This window comes from Lutra lutra, chromosome 5 (assembly GCF_902655055.1).
Source record: "Lutra lutra chromosome 5, mLutLut1.2, whole genome shotgun sequence".
Lineage (NCBI taxonomy): Eukaryota > Metazoa > Chordata > Mammalia > Carnivora > Mustelidae > Lutra > Lutra lutra.
Genome location: NC_062282.1, coordinates 79,844,995 through 79,866,398, shown reverse-complemented (window position 1 = coordinate 79,866,398; position 21,404 = coordinate 79,844,995). Strand labels below are relative to the sequence as shown.

General features: G+C 44.4%; 2 protein-coding genes across 6 annotated transcripts in view; both read right to left on the bottom strand.

Moving 5' to 3' along the window:
* LOC125100255 (protocadherin gamma-C4) overlaps positions 1–21,404 on the bottom strand; it is a 187,699-nt gene that overhangs the window by 145,479 nt on the left and 20,816 nt on the right. Inside the window, exons 1-2 of one of the 5 annotated variants that reach the window (XM_047730325.1) lie at positions 6,800–11,138; positions 4,984–5,139 (exon numbers count right to left, since the gene is read on the bottom strand). The exons of 1 other annotated variant lie outside the window; for it this stretch is intronic. In XM_047730325.1, the coding sequence (XP_047586281.1) occupies positions 5,122–5,139; positions 6,800–9,220 (2,439 nt within the window). In that variant the 5' untranslated portion in view covers positions 9,221–11,138 and the 3' untranslated portion in view covers positions 4,984–5,121. 3 more of the 5 variants (XM_047730307.1, XM_047730310.1, XM_047730312.1) reach the window with 3 other exon arrangements.
* Positions 15,494–20,701, bottom strand: LOC125100257 (protocadherin gamma-B2-like). The gene has a single exon (XM_047730334.1). It carries the CDS (start codon positions 18,787–18,789, stop codon positions 16,333–16,335), a length of 2,457 nt encoding a protein of 818 aa, XP_047586290.1. The 5' UTR covers positions 18,790–20,701; the 3' UTR covers positions 15,494–16,332.

Sequence of the window (21,404 nt, the reverse complement as noted above, 5' to 3'; positions counted from 1 at the left end):
CTAACTCTTTGTACTGACATTCTTTCCATGTCAATTTTCATGTTCCTGATAGGTGTCTTACAGGGTGTTTTTTTTTTTTAAAGATTTGATTTGTCAGAGAGAAACAGACACAGAGCACATAATCAGGGGGAGCAGCAGAGAGAAGGAGAAGCAGACGCCCCACTGAGCATGGAACCAGATACAGGACTGGGATCATGATCAGAGCTGAAGGCAGATGCTTAACCGACTGAGCCACCTGGGTGTCCTGGGGCCTTACTGTTTTAATTCAATTTCTAAACTAGAATCTTCATAAAGAAATTTTTAAAACCTATACAAGACATCGTAATTCTATAACTTAGCAGGTAGGTAGCAATGTTGAACTCATAGTGGAATAGCATTAGACATCTTAAACTACTCATTGTATTCAGGATTCTAGACAGAAACTCACCCATATATCTTCTTCATACAAACATAAAAAACATAGACTCAAGACTTTGCTCCAAAACATGACTGAAGAAGTGTCTTTCCAGCATGTTATGAACACTTGAAGGAGAGTTATCTTTTCAGAGCACATATGAAACTAAAGATTCAAATATGCAATTATATAGTATATATAGCATATATGCTCAGAGAGTTATATCAAGCATTTTATTACCTAAAGTCTATTGAAGTGTATAGAGGTTTAAGAGGTATTTTCCATTGCATGAAAAAGTTAACATAGGACACCATATCCAAAATGTATAACCTTTTCTTTAAACTGTAATGAAAAAACTATTTGTTATAAATTATAATGAAAAAGTGAGTTTTCATGTAGGAGGGAATGATCTCAGTCTCCATCATACAGATTCTCATTACTCTTTGGATGCATTCACTATTCAGTGAAACTGCACATTTTACACTGCAATCAGATATATCCATATATAAATATAACTGGATCTCCTTCAGTATATAAATGTTGGATTCCCTTGAAGTAATTATTTAAAAAACAAAAATCAGGTGCTCATAGGTTCCCACATCTAACAACAAACCCTTGTTTGGTCAGGTAATGTAGCCTACCATCCCACCATAGTATTTTATTGCTATTTCTTCCATTTAGTCCACTTTGCAGCTGATGAGGTTGTTGAAAGTACAATATTTGAAAGATTAAAAATCTTAAGGAGAGGGCACCTGGGTGGCTCAGTGGGTTAAGCCGCTGCCTTCGGCTCAGGTCATGATCTCAGGGTCCTGGGATCGAGTCCCGCATCGGGCTCTCTGCTCAGCAGGGAGCCTGCTTCTCTCTCTCTCTCTCTCTCTCTCTCTCTCTCTCTCTGCCTGCCTCTCTGTCTACTTGTGATCTCTCTCTGTCAAATAAATAAATAAAATCTTAAAAAAAAATCTTAAGGAGAAACATCTGAAAATCATCTTCAGTAAAATCAGATGTGAAAATGAAGAGGGCAGTTCTTCCATTACACAACAAACACTCAAGAATCTGAGACCCATAGACCTGCATTTCATTAAGAAAAATTATTTAAGAAGAGACTATCCCTGAGAAATGAATTTTAAAATTTCAATTTTTTATGTTGAATTGATTTTCCAAGTACAAATCTTAAGACTCTACTAATAAAGCAGAATTGTACCGACATATGCATAGATGCAAACATTCAAGTAGATACTGATTTTGAAAAATGAAGAGGTTATTTCTAACCAGAAGTGCCAGGTGTAGGGCATTTAATGAATATAGCAGAATCTAATTCTTTGGAGATTTTAAACTATCACAGAATAAAGTGGAGTTTTTAAGATTTATTTATTTTTAGAGAGAGCTTGTGGGGGCGAGGGTGTGAGGAGCAGAAGGATAGAGAGAGAAATCTCAAGCAGACTCCCTGTTGAGCCAGGAGACCCACGCAGGACTCGATCCCATGACCCCAAGGTCCATGACTTGAGCGCAAATCAAAAGTCCCACACTTAACTGACTGAGCCACCAGGTGCCCCAAATAAAGTACAGTTTTAAGGTTCCTTCTCACTGATTTCTTATCTCAACAAATATACATGTAATTACAGTAATTACACGGGTTAACCCCAAATTCCCAGACTTGAGAATGCCACAAATTATAAATTTAATCTGTTTTTCTGATTTTTTACCATGTTGAAGTTTTCTATAGTCTTCCATTGACTTATTAAAATAGTCTAAATTATTTCCTTATGCAAACAGCAGGTATACTAAAATATCAGTGTTGTATACTATCCTTTCCAAAACATATTCACTATTGGTGTTCACACAAATATCCAAAAAAGAACATTATATCTAACAACTTGGACTAACAAACAACTCTTCTATTAACACAGTAACAGTTCTAGTGTAAGAAAATTTTGACTAAAGTGATTATGATTACTTTCTTTTAAGCCTATGGATATCAACTAGACTGTCTTGAAATCCACGTACTGAAAAAAGATATTAAACACAAAATATAACTTGAAAACAAATGGAGACAGCATCATCCAATTAAGTCGATATCTAAATGAAACATACAATGATTCAGTATTTACATAATTAACCGATTTTGAATGTGGCAGATAAATGATTAAGGAAACAAATGGAAAAAAGCTACACGCAACCATACTGAAAAAGAAATCTCACCTGAACAACTCCTAGTTCTTCATTTACATTTATCTTCTCAGATACCAGAAGAGGCTCGCTTTTCCCACAGCTCTCCTGGCTGATGAGCGTGTCAGCATAGTTGGGCTGGGGGAAGATCAGGTGACTCTTGCGCGAGTCCGCGGTGAGGGAGACCTCGTGCGAATAGGTCTGCAGGAAAGCCCGCACCCCGTCCACGCCCACGAAGTGCGAGGCCGGCACGCCCACCAGCCCGCCTCCTGAAGCCTGGAGCACACGCGACGCGTGCCAGCGCCTCAGCCTGAGCGCCAGCAGCACGATGACGAAGGCGAGGAAGACGCAGGAGACTGCCGCCACCGCCACCACCAGATAGAGCGTGAGGTCCGCATCGTCTGGGTCGGCGGGGGTCCCGATGCTGCCCAGGTCCGCCAGGACGTCCGGGATGCTGTCGGCCACGGCCACGGTGAGCGTGACGGTGGCCGACAGAGGGGGCTGCCCGTGATCCTGCACCGCCACCACCAGGCTCTGCTTGAGCGCGTCTCTGTCCAGCAGGGCCCGCGCTGTGCGCACCTCGCCCGTGTGCAGCCCCACCGCGAAGAGCCCTGGCTCGCTGGCCTTGAGCAGGCGGTAGGACAGCCAGGCGTTCTGGCCAGAGTCTCTGTCCACCGCCACCACCTTGGTGACCAGGTAGCCGGGCTCTGCAGATCGGGGCGCCAGCTCCACGCCTGTGGAGCCATCCGTGGGGAGAGTGGGGTACAAGATTTCGGGGGCATTGTCATTCTGATCCAGGATGAGCAATCTCAGTGACATGTTGCTACTAAGTGGAGGGTCTCCACTGTCACTGGCCATTACCCGCAGCTGCAGGTCTTTAATCTGCTCATAGTCAAAGGAGCCAAGAGCATACAGGATGCCTGTGTTGGAATTAATGGAGACATAGGAGGATACAGGCATTCCTTGAAAGGTGTCCTCAGTCAGAGAGTAAGTGACCTTGGCATTGTTGCCACTATCAGGGTCATACGCAGTCACAGATAAGATTGAGATGCCTCTGGGATTGTTTTCCAGGATATAGGTGGAGTATGAGGTGTGAGGGAAGATGGGAGGGTTGTCATTGATGTCTGCCACAGTCAGGGAGATCTGGGTTTCTGTAGACAAGGGTGGGTTTCCAAGGTCAATGACAGTGACTGTGATGTTATAATCTGAGATCTTTTCTCTGTCCAAGGCTTTTGTTGTCAATAAGTGATAGTAATTATCAACTGACTTTTCCAATTTAAAAGGCAAATTCCTGGGGATAGAACATAGAATCTCGCCATTCTCTCCAGAATCAGCATCGTGTACACTAAACAGTGCAATTACGGTTCCAGGAGGACAGTCTTCAGAGATGGAACCAGCAAGAGAGGTGAGGATCACTTCTGGGGCATTGTCATTCACGTCCTGTACTGTGATCAGCACCTTAGCGCTCGCCAGAAGAGCCCCCCCATCCTGAGCTACCACTTCCATGAGGTAGAACCTGGATTCTTCATGATCCAGTGATTGCAGAGTTGAGATTTCACCCAGGTTTGAGTCAAGTTTGAAAGTCTCTGAAATTTTGTCTTCCTCATTGCGAAAAGAGTACGTTAATTCCCCATTTATTCCCTCATCTGGATCCGTGGCGGTTAGCCTAAGCAGCTGAGTGCCTACCGGTATGTTCTCTGGTACACTCACTGTGTACTCAGATCGGGTGAACAAGGGCGCGTTATCGTTTGCGTCAAGGACCATCACATGTATGTGCATAGTACTAGAGAGTATGGGGTCTCCGCCATCTAAAGCTGTGAGGAGGAGGTCGTGGACAGCTACTTTCTCACGGTCTAAGGGCTGTTCCAGTACAAGCTCCGGATATTTTTGTCCATCAGCTCCACTTTTCTCCTCCAGAGAGAAATGCATATTGCGGCTGAGCTGGTAACTCTGGAGGGAGTTCACACTCACATCAGCATCTCGAGCGAAGGGAAGCACTAATCGCGTTCCAGGAGCCGCATTTTCATTAACTTTTACTTTTATTTCCTCATCCCGGAAACGTGGAAAGTTATCATTAATATCTATTATTTCTATTTCTACTCCGTACATCTTCAGGTTATTCTCAACCAAGATATTAAAACTCACCAGACACGGCGTGCGCTGAGCGCAGAGTTCCTCTCGGTCTATCCTGTCTGCGGTAACCAAGCTGCCGCTTCGCGGGTTCAGAGCAAAAAGCTGCGTCCTACCTCTGGAGACGATGCGGACTCTGCGCTCCGCCAGCTCCCGGGGCACCAGTCCCAGGTCCTTGGCGATGTTTCCTACGAATGAGCCTTTGTCCAGCTCCTCCTGCACGGAGTAGCGTATCTGCTCAGCTCTGGCTCCCCATAGCGTCTCCAGGAGCAGAAAGAGCAAGATCGGCTCTATGCAGCCCCAAACCCTCAGTGGATCCGCCATTGCTTTCTCTCCGACCAGTTTTCTTAGTTCTAATTCCAGCCTGCTGTTTCCTTACTTCTTTCAAGCCAAAGGGAACATGTTACTCGACAGAAATGCAAGCCTATTTCCTAAAACTTCTCCGGTCTCTGGTGAGGAAGGAGCAGGGAGTCAGGTCGTAACGCAACCAGCTTTTCCACTTTGGTGAACAGCGACGCCCAGAGTCCTAACCAGTTACTACACCAATTCTGTTCTATTTCATAAATGTTTATTTTTTATTTCTAATAATTTTGCTGTATCTTTAACCCATTACCAAGTGACATTGTTTATATTTAATTCTGAAATATCACGTCTTCAACAAACCTTGAGATCAACATAATTATTAGATTTTTTCCCCCTTAGGAAAGTTTTAATTAAGTGCCACTGAGCCCATGTCCTTTACTTACCTCTTACCTATATTAAGTCCGTTAAATCTGGATATTGGAATTCTTAATTTTGTAGGTTTTAAAATGTCATCTTTTTATTAGGATTTATTTATTAAAATGTGTCCACTGTGCAGAAGAATGTCAAGAAAACAAACCTAGCTCCCATTGCAGTTTTGCAAAAATGCCTACTGATTCAAGCAAATTGTATTAGATGTCATAAAAGAAAAAATAAAGGGGCATTTTGTTACTTGTGAGGACTGTGAGAAAGTTCCCAGATTTCCACACCAAGCATTTGGCAGCTACACTCTATCAGACTAAGAATTTGAGCTGGGTTAACTACACATTATCTACATTTTTCGGTTACCATGTCTAAATTGGAGTTAGGCATTTTACAGTGACAGACTCTTAGGGAAATCAGTATAGTGACTGAAGGAAAGGACTTTAGTTCATCACCTATGCAGAAAAACATGTCCAGATACTTAGCGAGAAGGCACTGAGTGGCCTTCCTATATTGAGAGAGATATTTAATGTTATCACCTTCAAATGGTAGCAGGGGGAAAAATGTCTCATGATTGGGAAAAGAGAACATTACAGAGAGTCAATTAAATGAGAAAAACAATTTTTACCCAATGACATCTTCATTGGAAAAGAAAGAAAATGAAGACATATCTATAATTAGAAAATTCAAAAAAGGTTTTAAGTAAACAATGTGAGTACAGTTTGCAAAAATTTTTCAATGTACAATTTTTCATAAAAGCAATCTGTTACTATGAATGAAAAAGATTTCTCCCATTTAATAAATACACTCATAAAACAGACACTGCAGACCTCAAAAGTTGCCCTTCCTTTAAAAACAGATCTGAGATATCAAGACACTTAGCTTGAAAAGACACTTAGAATGCTGGTCTACAATTCATTTCTACCCATGCCCTGATGATGGCAAGCCATGACATTGAGTAAATTTTTTTTCTTTTTTTGGTTCCCAGTTTTCCCAAACTAGCCACACAGATCTCTTTACTATGAAGTGCTATAATTCTAAGAGGAAGTAAAACTAAAACTGGAGTAATAAAGACCCTGAAGGTGAAAGGAATAGCTTAATTCCTACAGTAATGACATTTCAGGGGAAAGGAATATAAAGATGAGGAAGAAAGATAAGTATTTCATGTAATACAGGCCTGTAGTTATGGACAGATTAATCTCCTGTATCAGACAAAAACATATGTTAGGGATTTGATTAGATACAACTAAGATAATTAAGGCAGAAGACTGCTTAAATTGAATCCACAAGACAAAATATGAAGTTGAGACTTAAACCCCAGTTCAGTGATTTGTTAACAAACACTGACACCTAAAGTGAAAATAAGTCAAGTAAATTAAAGCTCACCTTCAAAATAACATCTGATGCAAACGGGACCCCAGCGCCTTCATGATTTGTGTTTGGTACCCAAGAGACATCTTCACAGAGGAGATCCTGAGAGGGAGTCACTTCTGGGGTGACAGTAAGAAAATTAAACTCTGTCTTAGCTGATTGTGAGGCAACGCACAGATTGTAGGAATAAGGCAAAGTCCCTTCACTGTAGGTGGGAGGAACCACAGGTCCTGACTTGACACACAGACCAGGCTGAAAGCAGCCCCAGGAGGCAGGGCTGGAGGAGCGGCGCAGGCTCAGGGCAACCGCCAGAATCACCGCGAGGAGGAACAACACCGAAATCAAGGCCAAAGCCACCACCAGGTAAAACTGCAGCTCCCCCTGAGGGTCAGAGGGCTCAGGGCGGTCGCTGACATCCGGCAGCACCTCCTGCAAGCTGTCGGCGAAAACCAGGAGCAGCGTGGCCGTGGCCGAGAGCGGCGGCTGTCCCCCATCCCGCACAGCGACCAGCAGGCGCTGGCGGGCCGCGTCCCGGTCGCCCAAAGCACGCGCCGTGCGCACCTCGCCCGTGCGCAGCCCCAGGCTGAAGAGTCCCGGCTCGCTGGCCTGCAGCACGTGGTACGACAGCCAGGCATTGTGTCCCGAGTCGGCGTCCACCGCCACCACCTTGGTGACCAGGTAGCCGGGCTGCGCGGCGCGCGGCACCGTGTCGAACAGCGCCGAGCCGTCGGGCCCCAGCGCCGGGTACAGCACCCGCGGCGCGTTGTCGTTGCGGTCGCCCACCAACACGCGCAGGCTCACGTTGGCGCTGAGCGCGGGCGAGCCCTGGTCGCGCGCCTGCAGGGTCAGCTCGAAGGCGCGCAGCTGCTCGTGGTCGAAGGCGCGCTGCGCGAACACCACCCCGCTCTGCGCGCTCACGGACACGTAGGACGCCAGCGCCCGTGGCTCCAGGTCGCTGGCCACGATGGAGTAGGAGACGCGACCGTTGGGCCCCAGGTCGGGGTCGGAGGCGCTGACTTGAGCGATGGAGGCTCCAGGAGGGTTGTTCTCTGCAATGTGAACCAAATAGAAAGGCTGTTGGAAAACTGGCTCGTTGTCGTTGACATCTGCGATGTGCAGAGTGATGTTAGTCCTGGAGGAGAGGGGCGGCTTTCCCCTGTCGGTGGCCAATACAATGATGTTGTAGTCTGGAATCTCCTCCCGGTCCAGAGGCCCATGTGTCACTAGCTTGTAATAGTTCTTCGAGTAAGATTTCAGCATAAAGTCGGCCTTTCCCAAGATTTGGCAGTAAACTTCTCCATTTTCTCCAGAGTCTCTATCCCTTGTTTTAATTAAGGCAATCACTGTTCCTGGTGGTGAATCTTCTGGCAGGGGAGTAAACACTGAAGTGATAATCACTTCAGGTGCACAATCATTCTCATCGACAATTTCAACTTGGATACTGCAGTGTGCCGCTAGATCTCCAGGATCTTTTGCTTCTACACTGAAAGTGTAACTATTAGCAATTTCAAAATCAAAATCATCCTTTGTCGTGATTTCTCCTGTTATTTTATCTAAGTTAAAGAACTGTTCCACTAGTTCGTCCACATTATGAAAGGAGTAGGTGATCTCTGCGTTGACACCCTCGTCCTGGTCAGTAGCTGTTACTTGAAGCACGGAAAAGCCTCGGGGCACACCTTCCTGCAAGCTGACCTTGTATATGTCCTGGATGAACACTGGGGGGTTATCGTTAGCATCAGTCACTTGGATTTGGATCTGAGAGGTGCCGCTTTGGGGTGGGTCCCCACCGTCCACAGCTGTTAGAACCAATTGATGGAAATTCTGTTCTTCTCTGTCTAAAGAATGTTTCAGAACCAACTCAGGATATTTACGTCCATCTGCAGTCTGTTTCTCTGTGAGATCAAAGTGCTCGTTGTCATTAAGATGGTATCTTTGCAGTGAATTTGGACCAACATCTGAATCCAGGGCCGGGTCCAGTGGAAACGTTTTACCTGGCTTGGTGGATTCTACAATTTTTAATTCAATCTTATTCTGTTTGAATAGCGGGGTGTTGTCATTTATATCCTGCACTATTACTGCTACATGGAAAATATTTAGTGGGTTCTCAGCGACAGTATCGAAATCCAGAATACACAGAGGCTTCTTTCCGCATATCTGCTCTCGGTCTATTCTGTTACTCACAAGTAAGTCCCCACTCTTAGGGTTTACAGTAAAATATTCTTTCTCCGCGCTAACCCGCAGCTTCCGGGCTGGCAAGTCCTGGACACTGAGCCCCAGATCCTTGGCGAGGTTTCCTACCACTGAGTTTTGGGCCAGCTCTTCCGGAATTGAATACCGGATTTGATTCGGGAGAGCCCCGCGGAACAAAGACAGTAGGAAAGCCAACAATACCTGCCGCCACAGCGCTGGGCTGCTCCTCTCTGTGCTCTGCCTCATCCTGTCTCTCTCCACGGTGGCTCTGCTTTTTGGTCGGGAGGAGAAATAAGTCCTCCTTGGATGGCAAAGCCCAAATAGGGTCTCTCTTCCTGCTTTTGTTTTCTGTATCTAAATCTTTACTGGTCTCCTCTAAGTGGCTGGTTAGAGCAGGAAGTTACCCTCTAAGAGGCTCCCAAGAGCTTCTTCTCTCACTTTTTTGACCTACAGCGACACCCAGAGGTTTTCTGTGGAACCGTACCAATTGCTTGTAAACGTTTTGCAAATATATTTCTTTTCTGAATTTACAGAGACTATTTGTTTTTAAAATGGTATATATTCACATAGCTCCAAACTTAAAAGGTACTTACAACATACTGTCCTCCTCTCTGCTTTCAACAATACATTTCTCCCAGGAGAAATAAGTGTTACGTTTATTTGTGTGTACCATTCCAGAAATGTTTTGCACAGTGCAGATTTTTACATATGTTATTCTCCCTTCAATATGTAAATATACATTATAATATGTTTTGCATCTTGCTTTTTTCACTCATTATATCGTGAAATTATTTCGTATCAGTAGATAAAGAGCTTTTCCATTTATTTCTTCTATTATATTGTTGTACAATAAGTTACTTAACCAGAAATACTATTTTCTAAAAGAAACCCAGTGCCCATTCAAACAAAAATACATTTTCAGTGTGACATTAGGATAAAAATTATCTACTGCTCTCTTAGACATTTAAAGTATGTTTCACTCTGATTCTGGAATGTATTCCTAATGCCAGCATCCAAATATGCTTGACACAGTTTCAAGTCAATCGATATTTCCAAATTTTATTTTAAAGCTTCAGTATTTTAAATAATCTCCCCAGAATCTTTCTCAATATTATTTCCTCTCTCCTTTCCCCATGCCAGCTAACTGCATCACATGATGATCTGTTTTTCTATGTATCACCACACAGTTTCCCACAAAGACAAAAGCATTTAGAAACTAAAATGCTCCTTTTGAATGAATTGAGGCATTGTCCACAATCTACTGCTACAATTCCCTGCTATCTAACACAATCTACTGCTACAATTCCCTGCTATCTAAAGAGCACTAATTTGTGTGGCCCTAGACATTCATGAATTCTTAGTTAATTCACAGAATTTAAGGAAGGCACAAGGAACAAAAGTGTTGCATATCCCTCCCACACAAAATATTTCCCCCATATCAGATCATCCCAGAGCTATCTCAGAGCTAACCAAGAGTAATTTTTAGGAACAGGGATGAGGCCTACTTAACAAGTAGGATAAATCATATCAATTCAGAATCCAAGTTACCTAAACTTTATAAGTGACTCTCATGATGAAAAAGGAAAGTTTTTGAAAGTTATGTTTTCCTTAGAAATCGAGAAGGATCTCATAGTAATGGTATAATAGAAAATTTAGAAATTATTAAAATTACTCCTTCAGTCTACTTGAAGATGAATGAAATAAAATGGGCAATATTTTTGATAATCACAGAAATGCACAAAGGAATCATACATAGTGACTGCTGATGCATCTCAGAAACTGCAACAACAAAATACTTGAAATACGTCAATCCAATTGAGCAGCTATCCCCATTAAAATTATATCTAAAAGTTAATATTTTCTCCAGTATTTATAAGTTGCGACTGTTTAATTATATATCTTCTTAAGATTTTACTTATTTATTTGACAGAGAGAGAGATCACAAGTAGGCAGAGAGGCAGGAAGAGAGGAGGAAGCAGGCTCCCTGCTGAGCAGAGAGCCTGATGTGGGGCTCAATCTCAGGGCCTGGAGACCACAACCCCAGCCGAAGGCAGAGGCTTAACCCACTGAGCCACCTAGGCGCCCCTGCCACTGTTAAATTGTAATGGAAAATACCCTTTCAAGGAAAAAAATAAAACTTAAAGCCAAGTGTAAAAAAGAGTAAATTTTAAAAAAATCTAGAATCAATAACAGCTTCATAGAATACTTCACTATGCTTTTACACAATTGCCTTTCATTTCTGTTCTTCTTCTTCTTCTTTTTTTAAAAGATTTTATTCATTTATTTGACAGAGAGATCACAAGGAGGTGGAGTGGGGGGGAAGCAGGTTCCCCGCTGAGCAGAGAGCCCAATGGGGGGGGGTTATCCCAGGACCCTGAGAACATGACCTGAGCCAAAGGCAGAGGCTTAACCCACTGAGCCACCCAGGCGCCCCTCTTCTTTTTTTCTTTTTTAAAGGTCATTCTCTAGGGTTCCTGGGTGGCTCAGTTGGTTAAGCATCTGACTCGACTTCAGCTCTGGTCTTGTCCTCAAGATTGTGAGTTCTAGTCCTGCCTTGAGCTTCATGCTGGGTTTGGCACCTACTTAAAAAAAATAAAAAATAAAAGCAATCTCACCATCCAACATGGGGGCTCAAACTCATGACCCAAAGATCAAGAGTCCCATGCTCTACCTACTGAGCAAATGCCCTGCATTTCACAGTTCTATTCTTTCACTAATGCCTAAATGAAAAATGGCACTTAAAGAAGAGAGGCTGAGGTATACAATTAAGATACTGTTCCTGAAACTGTAACTAAATGAAGACTACAAATGTTAAGTAATGAACTTTAAGTAGTAATTACTATTGATTATTCTTGAGGGATCATCTGCCCCTTCCTTTTATTTTTATTTATTCATTTTTATAGATGAAAGAGAGCATGCACAAGCAGAGGGAGCAGCAGGCTCCCATTGAAGTCGAGAGCCTGAGGCGGGGCTCCCTCCCAGACCCTGGGATCATGACCTGAGCCAAAGGCAGACTCAACCAACTGAAACACCCAGGCGCCCCATGCCCCTCCCCTTTAAAGTAATAAAATACTAAAAAAGGAGTGTCTTTACTTCACATATTACCTAATATGTCTATTACCTTATACAACTGGAGACGTTTATATAGCTCTCTGCCTGTGTTTTGTGTGGCAAGATTGACTCACCTGTTGAAGACTAGGATCTCCTTTTGTTTCAAGTAAATCCTGAGTTACCAGAAGAGGCTCGCTTTTCCCACAGCTCTCCTGGCTGATGAGCGTGTCAGCATAGTTGGGCTGGGGGAAGATCAGGTGACTCTTGCGCGAGTCCGCGGTGAGGGAGACCTCGTGCGAATAGGTCTGCAGGAAAGCCCGCACCCCGTCCACGCCCACGAAGTGCGAGGCCGGCACGCCCACCAGCCCGCCTCCTGAAGCCTGGAGCACACGCGACGCGTGCCAGCGCCTCAGCCTGAGCGCCAGCAGCACGATGACGAAGGCGAGGAAGACGCAGGAGACTGCCGCCACCGCCACCACCAGATAGAGCGTGAGGTCCGCATCGTCTGGGTCGGCGGGGGTCCCGATGCTGCCCAGGTCCGCCAGGACGTCCGGGATGCTGTCGGCCACGGCCACGGTGAGCGTGACGGTGGCCGACAGAGGGGGCTGCCCGTGATCCTGCACCGCCACCACCAGGCTCTGCTTGAGCGCGTCTCTGTCCAGCAGGGCCCGCGCTGTGCGCACCTCGCCCGTGTGCAGCCCCACCGCGAAGAGCCCTGGCTCGCTGGCCTTGAGCAGGCGGTAGGACAGCCAGGCGTTCTGGCCAGAGTCTCTGTCCACCGCCACCACCTTGGTGACCAGGTAGCCGGGCTCTGCAGATCGGGGCGCCAGCTCCACGCCTGTGGAGCCATCCGTGGGGAGAGTGGGGTACAAGATTTCGGGGGCATTGTCATTCTGATCCAGGATGAGCAATCTCAGTGACATGTTGCTACTAAGTGGAGGGTCTCCACTGTCACTGGCCATTACCCGCAGCTGCAGGTCTTTAATCTGCTCATAGTCAAAGGAGCCAAGAGCATACAGGATGCCTGTGTTGGAATTAATGGAGACATAGGAGGATACAGGCATTCCTTGAAAGGTGTCCTCAGTCAGAGAGTAAGTGACCTTGGCATTGTTGCCACTATCAGGGTCATACGCAGTCACAGATAAGATTGAGATGCCTCTGGGATTGTTTTCCAGGATATAGGTGGAGTATGAGGTGTGAGGGAAGATGGGAGGGTTGTCATTGATGTCTGCCACAGTCAGGGAGATCTGGGTTTCTGTAGACAAGGGTGGGTTTCCAAGGTCAATGACAGTGACTGTGATGTTATAATCTGAGATCTTTTCTCTGTCCAAGGCTTTTGTTGTCAATAAGTGATAGTAATTATCAACTGACTTTTCCAATTTAAAAGGCAAATTCCTGGGGATAGAACATAGAATCTCGCCATTCTCTCCAGAATCAGCATCGTGTACACTAAACAGTGCAATTACGGTTCCAGGAGGACAGTCTTCAGAGATGGAACCAGCAAGAGAGGTGAGGATCACTTCTGGGGCATTGTCATTCACGTCCTGTACTGTGATCAGCACCTTAGCGCTCGCCAGAAGAGCCCCCCCATCCTGAGCTACCACTTCCATGAGGTAGAACCTGGATTCTTCATGATCCAGTGATTGCAGAGTTGAGATTTCACCCAGGTTTGAGTCAAGTTTGAAAGTCTCTGAAATTTTGTCTTCCTCATTGCGAAAAGAGTACGTTAATTCCCCATTTATTCCCTCATCTGGATCCGTGGCGGTTAGCCTAAGCAGCTGAGTGCCTACCGGTATGTTCTCTGGTACACTCACTGTGTACTCAGATCGGGTGAACAAGGGCGCGTTATCGTTTGCGTCAAGGACCATCACATGTATGTGCATAGTACTAGAGAGTATGGGGTCTCCGCCATCTAAAGCTGTGAGGAGGAGGTCGTGGACAGCTACTTTCTCACGGTCTAAGGGCTGTTCCAGTACAAGCTCCGGATATTTTTGTCCATCAGCTCCACTTTTCTCCTCCAGAGAGAAATGCATATTGCGGCTGAGCTGGTAACTCTGGAGGGAGTTCACACTCACATCAGCATCTCGAGCGAAGGGAAGCACTAATCGCGTTCCAGGAGCCGCATTTTCATTAACTTTTACTTTTATTTCCTCATCCCGGAAACGTGGAAAGTTATCATTAATATCTATTATTTCTATTTCTACTCCGTACATCTTCAGGTTATTCTCAACCAAGATATTAAAACTCACCAGACACGGCGTGCGCTGAGCGCAGAGTTCCTCTCGGTCTATCCTGTCTGCGGTAACCAAGCTGCCGCTTCGCGGGTTCAGAGCAAAAAGCTGCGTCCTACCTCTGGAGACGATGCGGACTCTGCGCTCCGCCAGCTCCCGGGGCACCAGTCCCAGGTCCTTGGCGATGTTTCCTACGAATGAGCCTTTGTCCAGCTCCTCCTGCACGGAGTAGCGTATCTGCTCAGCTCTGGCTCCCCATAGCGTCTCCAGGAGCAGAAAGAGCAAGATCGGCTCTATGCAGCCCCAAACCCTCAGTGGATCCGCCATTGCTTTCTCTCCGACCAGTTTTCTTAGTTCTAATTCCAGCCTGCTGTTTCCTTACTTCTTTCAAGCCAAAGGGAACATGTTACTCGACAGAAATGCAAGCCTATTTCCTAAAACTTCTCCGGTCTCTGGTGAGGAAGGAGCAGGGAGTCAGGTCGTAACGCAACCAGCTTTTCCACTTTGGTGAACAGCGACGCCCAGAGTCCTAACCAGTTACTACACCAATTCTGTTCTATTTCATAAATGTTTATTTTTTATTTCTAATAATTTTGCTGTATCTTTAACCCATTACCAAGTGACATTGTTTATATTTAATTCTGAAATATCACGTCTTCAACAAACCTTGAGATCAACATAATTATTAGATTTTTTCCCCCTTAGGAAAGTTTTAATTAAGTGCCACTGAGCCCATGTCCTTTACTTACCTCTTACCTATATTAAGTCCGTTAAATCTGGATATTGGAATTCTTAATTTTGTAGGTTTTAAAATGTCATCTTTTTATTAGGATTTATTTATTAAAATGTGTCCACTGTGCAGAAGAATGTCAAGAAAACAAACCTAGCTCCCATTGCAGTTTTGCAAAAATGCCTACTGATTCAAGCAAATTGTATTAGATGTCATAAAAGAAAAAATAAAGGGGCATTTTGTTACTTGTGAGGACTGTGAGAAAGTTCCCAGATTTCCACACCAAGCATTTGGCAGCTACACTCTATCAGACTAAGAATTTGAGCTGGGTTAACTACACATTATCTACATTTTTCGGTTACCATGTCTAAATTGGAGTTAGGCATTTTACAGTGACAGACTCTTAGGGAAATCAGTATAGTGACTGAAGGAAAGGACTTTAGTTCATCACCTATGCAGAAAAACATGTCCAGATACTTAGCGAGAAGGCACTGAGTGGCCTTCCTATATTGAGAGAGATATTTAATGTTATCACCTTCAAATGGTAGCAGGGGGAAAAATGTCTCATGATTGGGAAAAGAGAACATTACAGAGAGTCAATTAAATGAGAAAAACAATTTTTACCCAATGACATCTTCATTGGAAAAGAAAGAAAATGAAGACATATCTATAATTAGAAAATTCAAAAAAGGTTTTAAGTAAACAATGTGAGTACAGTTTGCAAAAATTTTTCAATGTACAATTTTTCATAAAAGCAATCTGTTACTATGAATGAAAAAGATTTCTCCCATTTAATAAATACACTCATAAAACAGACACTGCAGACCTCAAAAGTTGCCCTTCCTTTAAAAACAGATCTGAGATATCAAGACACTTAGCTTGAAAAGACACTTAGAATGCTGGTCTACAATTCATTTCTACCCATGCCCTGATGATGGCAAGCCATGACATTGAGTAAATTTTTTTTCTTTTTTTGGTTCCCAGTTTTCCCAAACTAGCCACACAGATCTCTTTACTATGAAGTGCTATAATTCTAAGAGGAAGTAAAACTAAAACTGGAGTAATAAAGACCCTGAAGGTGAAAGGAATAGCTTAATTCCTACAGTAATGACATTTCAGGGGAAAGGAATATAAAGATGAGGAAGAAAGATAAGTATTTCATGTAATACAGGCCTGTAGTTATGGACAGATTAATCTCCTGTATCAGACAAAAACATATGTTAGGGATTTGATTAGATACAACTAAGATAATTAAGGCAGAAGACTGCTTAAATTGAATCCACAAGACAAAATATGAAGTTGAGACTTAAACCCCAGTTCAGTGATTTGTTAACAAACACTGACACCTAAAGTGAAAATAAGTCAAGTAAATTAAAGCTCACCTTCAAAATAACATCTGATGCAAACGGGACCCCAGCGCCTTCATGATTTGTGTTTGGTACCCAAGAGACATCTTCACAGAGGAGATCCTGAGAGGGAGTCACTTCTGGGGTGACAGTAAGAAAATTAAACTCTGTCTTAGCTGATTGTGAGGCAACGCACAGATTGTAGGAATAAGGCAAAGTCCCTTCACTGTAGGTGGGAGGAACCACAGGTCCTGACTTGACACACAGACCAGGCTGAAAGCAGCCCCAGGAGGCAGGGCTGGAGGAGCGGCGCAGGCTCAGGGCAACCGCCAGAATCACCGCGAGGAGGAACAACACCGAAATCAAGGCCAAAGCCACCACCAGGTAAAACTGCAGCTCCCCCTGAGGGTCAGAGGGCTCAGGGCGGTCGCTGACATCCGGCAGCACCTCCTGCAAGCTGTCGGCGAAAACCAGGAGCAGCGTGGCCGTGGCCGAGAGCGGCGGCTGTCCCCCATCCCGCACAGCGACCAGCAGGCGCTGGCGGGCCGCGTCCCGGTCGCCCAAAGCACGCGCCGTGCGCACCTCGCCCGTGCGCAGCCCCAGGCTGAAGAGTCCCGGCTCGCTGGCCTGCAGCACGTGGTACGACAGCCAGGCATTGTGTCCCGAGTCGGCGTCCACCGCCACCACCTTGGTGACCAGGTAGCCGGGCTGCGCGGCGCGCGGCACCGTGTCGAACAGCGCCGAGCCGTCGGGCCCCAGCGCCGGGTACAGCACCCGCGGCGCGTTGTCGTTGCGGTCGCCCACCAACACGCGCAGGCTCACGTTGGCGCTGAGCGCGGGCGAGCCCTGGTCGCGCGCCTGCAGGGTCAGCTCGAAGGCGCGCAGCTGCTCGTGGTCGAAGGCGCGCTGCGCGAACACCACCCCGCTCTGCGCGCTCACGGACACGTAGGACGCCAGCGCCCGTGGCTCCAGGTCGCTGGCCACGATGGAGTAGGAGACGCGACCGTTGGGCCCCAGGTCGGGGTCGGAGGCGCTGACTTGAGCGATGGAGGCTCCAGGAGGGTTGTTCTCTGCAATGTGAACCAAATAGAAAGGCTGTTGGAAAACTGGCTCGTTGTCGTTGACATCTGCGATGTGCAGAGTGATGTTAGTCCTGGAGGAGAGGGGCGGCTTTCCCCTGTCGGTGGCCAATACAATGATGTTGTAGTCTGGAATCTCCTCCCGGTCCAGAGGCCCATGTGTCACTAGCTTGTAATAGTTCTTCGAGTAAGATTTCAGCATAAAGTCGGCCTTTCCCAAGATTTGGCAGTAAACTTCTCCATTTTCTCCAGAGTCTCTATCCCTTGTTTTTATTAAGGCAATCACTGTTCCTGGTGGTGAATCTTCTGGCAGGGGAGTAAACACTGAAGTGATAATCACTTCAGGTGCACAATCATTCTCATCGACAATTTCAACTTGGATACTGCAGTGTGCCGCTAGATCTCCAGGATCTTTTGCTTCTACACTGAAAGTGTAACTATTAGCAATTTCAAAATCAAAATCATCCTTTGTCGTGATTTCTCCTGTTATTTTATCTAAGTTAAAGAACTGTTCCACTAGTTCGTCCACATTATGAAAGGAGTAGGTGATCTCTGCGTTGACACCCTCGTCCTGGTCAGTAGCTGTTACTTGAAGCACGGAAAAGCCTCGGGGCACACCTTCCTGCAAGCTGACCTTGTATATGTCCTGGATGAACACTGGGGGGTTATCGTTAGCATCAGTCACTTGGATTTGGATCTGAGAGGTGCCGCTTTGGGGTGGGTCCCCACCGTCCACAGCTGTTAGAACCAATTGATGGAAATTCTGTTCTTCTCTGTCTAAAGAATGTTTCAGAACCAACTCAGGATATTTACGTCCATCTGCAGTCTGTTTCTCTGTGAGATCAAAGTGCTCGTTGTCATTAAGATGGTATCTTTGCAGTGAATTTGGACCAACATCTGAATCCAGGGCCGGGTCCAGTGGAAACGTTTTACCTGGCTTGGTGGATTCTACAATTTTTAATTCAATCTTATTCTGTTTGAATAGCGGGGTGTTGTCATTTATATCCTGCACTATTACTGCTACATGGAAAATATTTAGTGGGTTCTCAGCGACAGTATCGAAATCCAGAATACACAGAGGCTTCTTTCCGCATATCTGCTCTCGGTCTATTCTGTTACTCACAAGTAAGTCCCCACTCTTAGGGTTTACAGTAAAATATTCTTTCTCCGCGCTAACCCGCAGCTTCCGGGCTGGCAAGTCCTGGACACTGAGCCCCAGATCCTTGGCGAGGTTTCCTACCACTGAGTTTTGGGCCAGCTCTTCCGGAATTGAATACCGGATTTGATTCGGGAGAGCCCCGCGGAACAAAGACAGTAGGAAAGCCAACAATACCTGCCGCCACAGCGCTGGGCTGCTCCTCTCTGTGCTCTGCCTCATCCTGTCTCTCTCCACGGTGGCTCTGCTTTTTGGTCGGGAGGAGAAATAAGTCCTCCTTGGATGGCAAAGCCCAAATAGGGTCTCTCTTCCTGCTTTTGTTTTCTGTATCTAAATCTTTACTGGTCTCCTCTAAGTGGCTGGTTAGAGCAGGAAGTTACCCTCTAAGAGGCTCCCAAGAGCTTCTTCTCTCACTTTTTTGACCTACAGCGACACCCAGAGGTTTTCTGTGGAACCGTACCAATTGCTTGTAAACGTTTTGCAAATATATTTCTTTTCTGAATTTACAGAGACTATTTGTTTTTAAAATGGTATATATTCACATAGCTCCAAACTTAAAAGGTACTTACAACATACTGTCCTCCTCTCTGCTTTCAACAATACATTTCTCCCAGGAGAAATAAGTGTTACGTTTATTTGTGTGTACCATTCCAGAAATGTTTTGCACAGTGCAGATTTTTACATATGTTATTCTCCCTTCAATATGTAAATATACATTATAATATGTTTTGCATCTTGCTTTTTTCACTCATTATATCGTGAAATTATTTCGTATCAGTAGATAAAGAGCTTTTCCATTTATTTCTTCTATTATATTGTTGTACAATAAGTTACTTAACCAGAAATACTATTTTCTAAAAGAAACCCAGTGCCCATTCAAACAAAAATACATTTTCAGTGTGACATTAGGATAAAAATTATCTACTGCTCTCTTAGACATTTAAAGTATGTTTCACTCTGATTCTGGAATGTATTCCTAATGCCAGCATCCAAATATGCTTGACACAGTTTCAAGTCAATCGATATTTCCAAATTTTATTTTAAAGCTTCAGTATTTTAAATAATCTCCCCAGAATCTTTCTCAATATTATTTCCTCTCTCCTTTCCCCATGCCAGCTAACTGCATCACATGATGATCTGTTTTTCTATGTATCACCACACAGTTTCCCACAAAGACAAAAGCATTTAGAAACTAAAATGCTCCTTTTGAATGAATTGAGGCATTGTCCACAATCTACTGCTACAATTCCCTGCTATCTAACACAATCTACTGCTACAATTCCCTGCTATCTAAAGAGCACTAATTTGTGTGGCCCTAGACATTCATGAATTCTTAGTTAATTCACAGAATTTAAGGAAGGCACAAGGAACAAAAGTGTTGCATATCCCTCCCACACAAAATATTTCCCCCATATCAGATCATCCCAGAGCTATCTCAGAGCTAACCAAGAGTAATTTTTAGGAACAGGGATGAGGCCTACTTAACAAGTAGGATAAATCATATCAATTCAGAATCCAAGTTACCTAAACTTTATAAGTGACTCTCATGATGAAAAAGGAAAGTTTTTGAAAGTTATGTTTTCCTTAGAAATCGAGAAGGATCTCATAGTAATGGTATAATAGAAAATTTAGAAATTATTAAAATTACTCCTTCAGTCTACTTGAAGATGAATGAAATAAAATGGGCAATATTTTTGATAATCACAGAAATGCACAAAGGAATCATACATAGTGACTGCTGATGCATCTCAGAAACTGCAACAACAAAATACTTGAAATACGTCAATCCAATTGAGCAGCTATCCCCATTAAAATTATATCTAAAAGTTAATATTTTCTCCAGTATTTATAAGTTGCGACTGTTTAATTATATATCTTCTTAAGATTTTACTTATTTATTTGACAGAGAGAGAGATCACAAGTAGGCAGAGAGGCAGGAAGAGAGGAGGAAGCAGGCTCCCTGCTGAGCAGAGAGCCTGATGTGGGGCTCAATCTCAGGGCCTGGAGACCACAACCCCAGCCGAAGGCAGAGGCTTAACCCACTGAGCCACCTAGGCGCCCCTGCCACTGTTAAATTGTAATGGAAAATACCCTTTCAAGGAAAAAAATAAAACTTAAAGCCAAGTGTAAAAAAGAGTAAATTTTAAAAAAATCTAGAATCAATAACAGCTTCATAGAATACTTCACTATGCTTTTACACAATTGCCTTTCATTTCTGTTCTTCTTCTTCTTCTTTTTTTAAAAGATTTTATTCATTTATTTGACAGAGAGATCACAAGGAGGTGGAGTGGGGGGGAAGCAGGTTCCCCGCTGAGCAGAGAGCCCAATGGGGGGGGGTTATCCCAGGACCCTGAGAACATGACCTGAGCCAAAGGCAGAGGCTTAACCCACTGAGCCACCCAGGCGCCCCTCTTCTTTTTTTCTTTTTTAAAGGTCATTCTCTAGGGTTCCTGGGTGGCTCAGTTGGTTAAGCATCTGACTCGACTTCAGCTCTGGTCTTGTCCTCAAGATTGTGAGTTCTAGTCCTGCCTTGAGCTTCATGCTGGGTTTGGCACCTACTTAAAAAAAATAAAAAATAAAAGCAATCTCACCATCCAACATGGGGGCTCAAACTCATGACCCAAAGATCAAGAGTCCCATGCTCTACCTACTGAGCAAATGCCCTGCATTTCACAGTTCTATTCTTTCACTAATGCCTAAATGAAAAATGGCACTTAAAGAAGAGAGGCTGAGGTATACAATTAAGATACTGTTCCTGAAACTGTAACTAAATGAAGACTACAAATGTTAAGTAATGAACTTTAAGTAGTAATTACTATTGATTATTCTTGAGGGAT

Excerpts from the sequence above, each read along its gene's own strand:
- LOC125100257 (XM_047730334.1), bottom strand. The coding sequence starts at position 18,789 with ATGAGGCAGAGCACAGAGAGGAGCAGCCCAGCGCTGTGGCGGCAGGTA.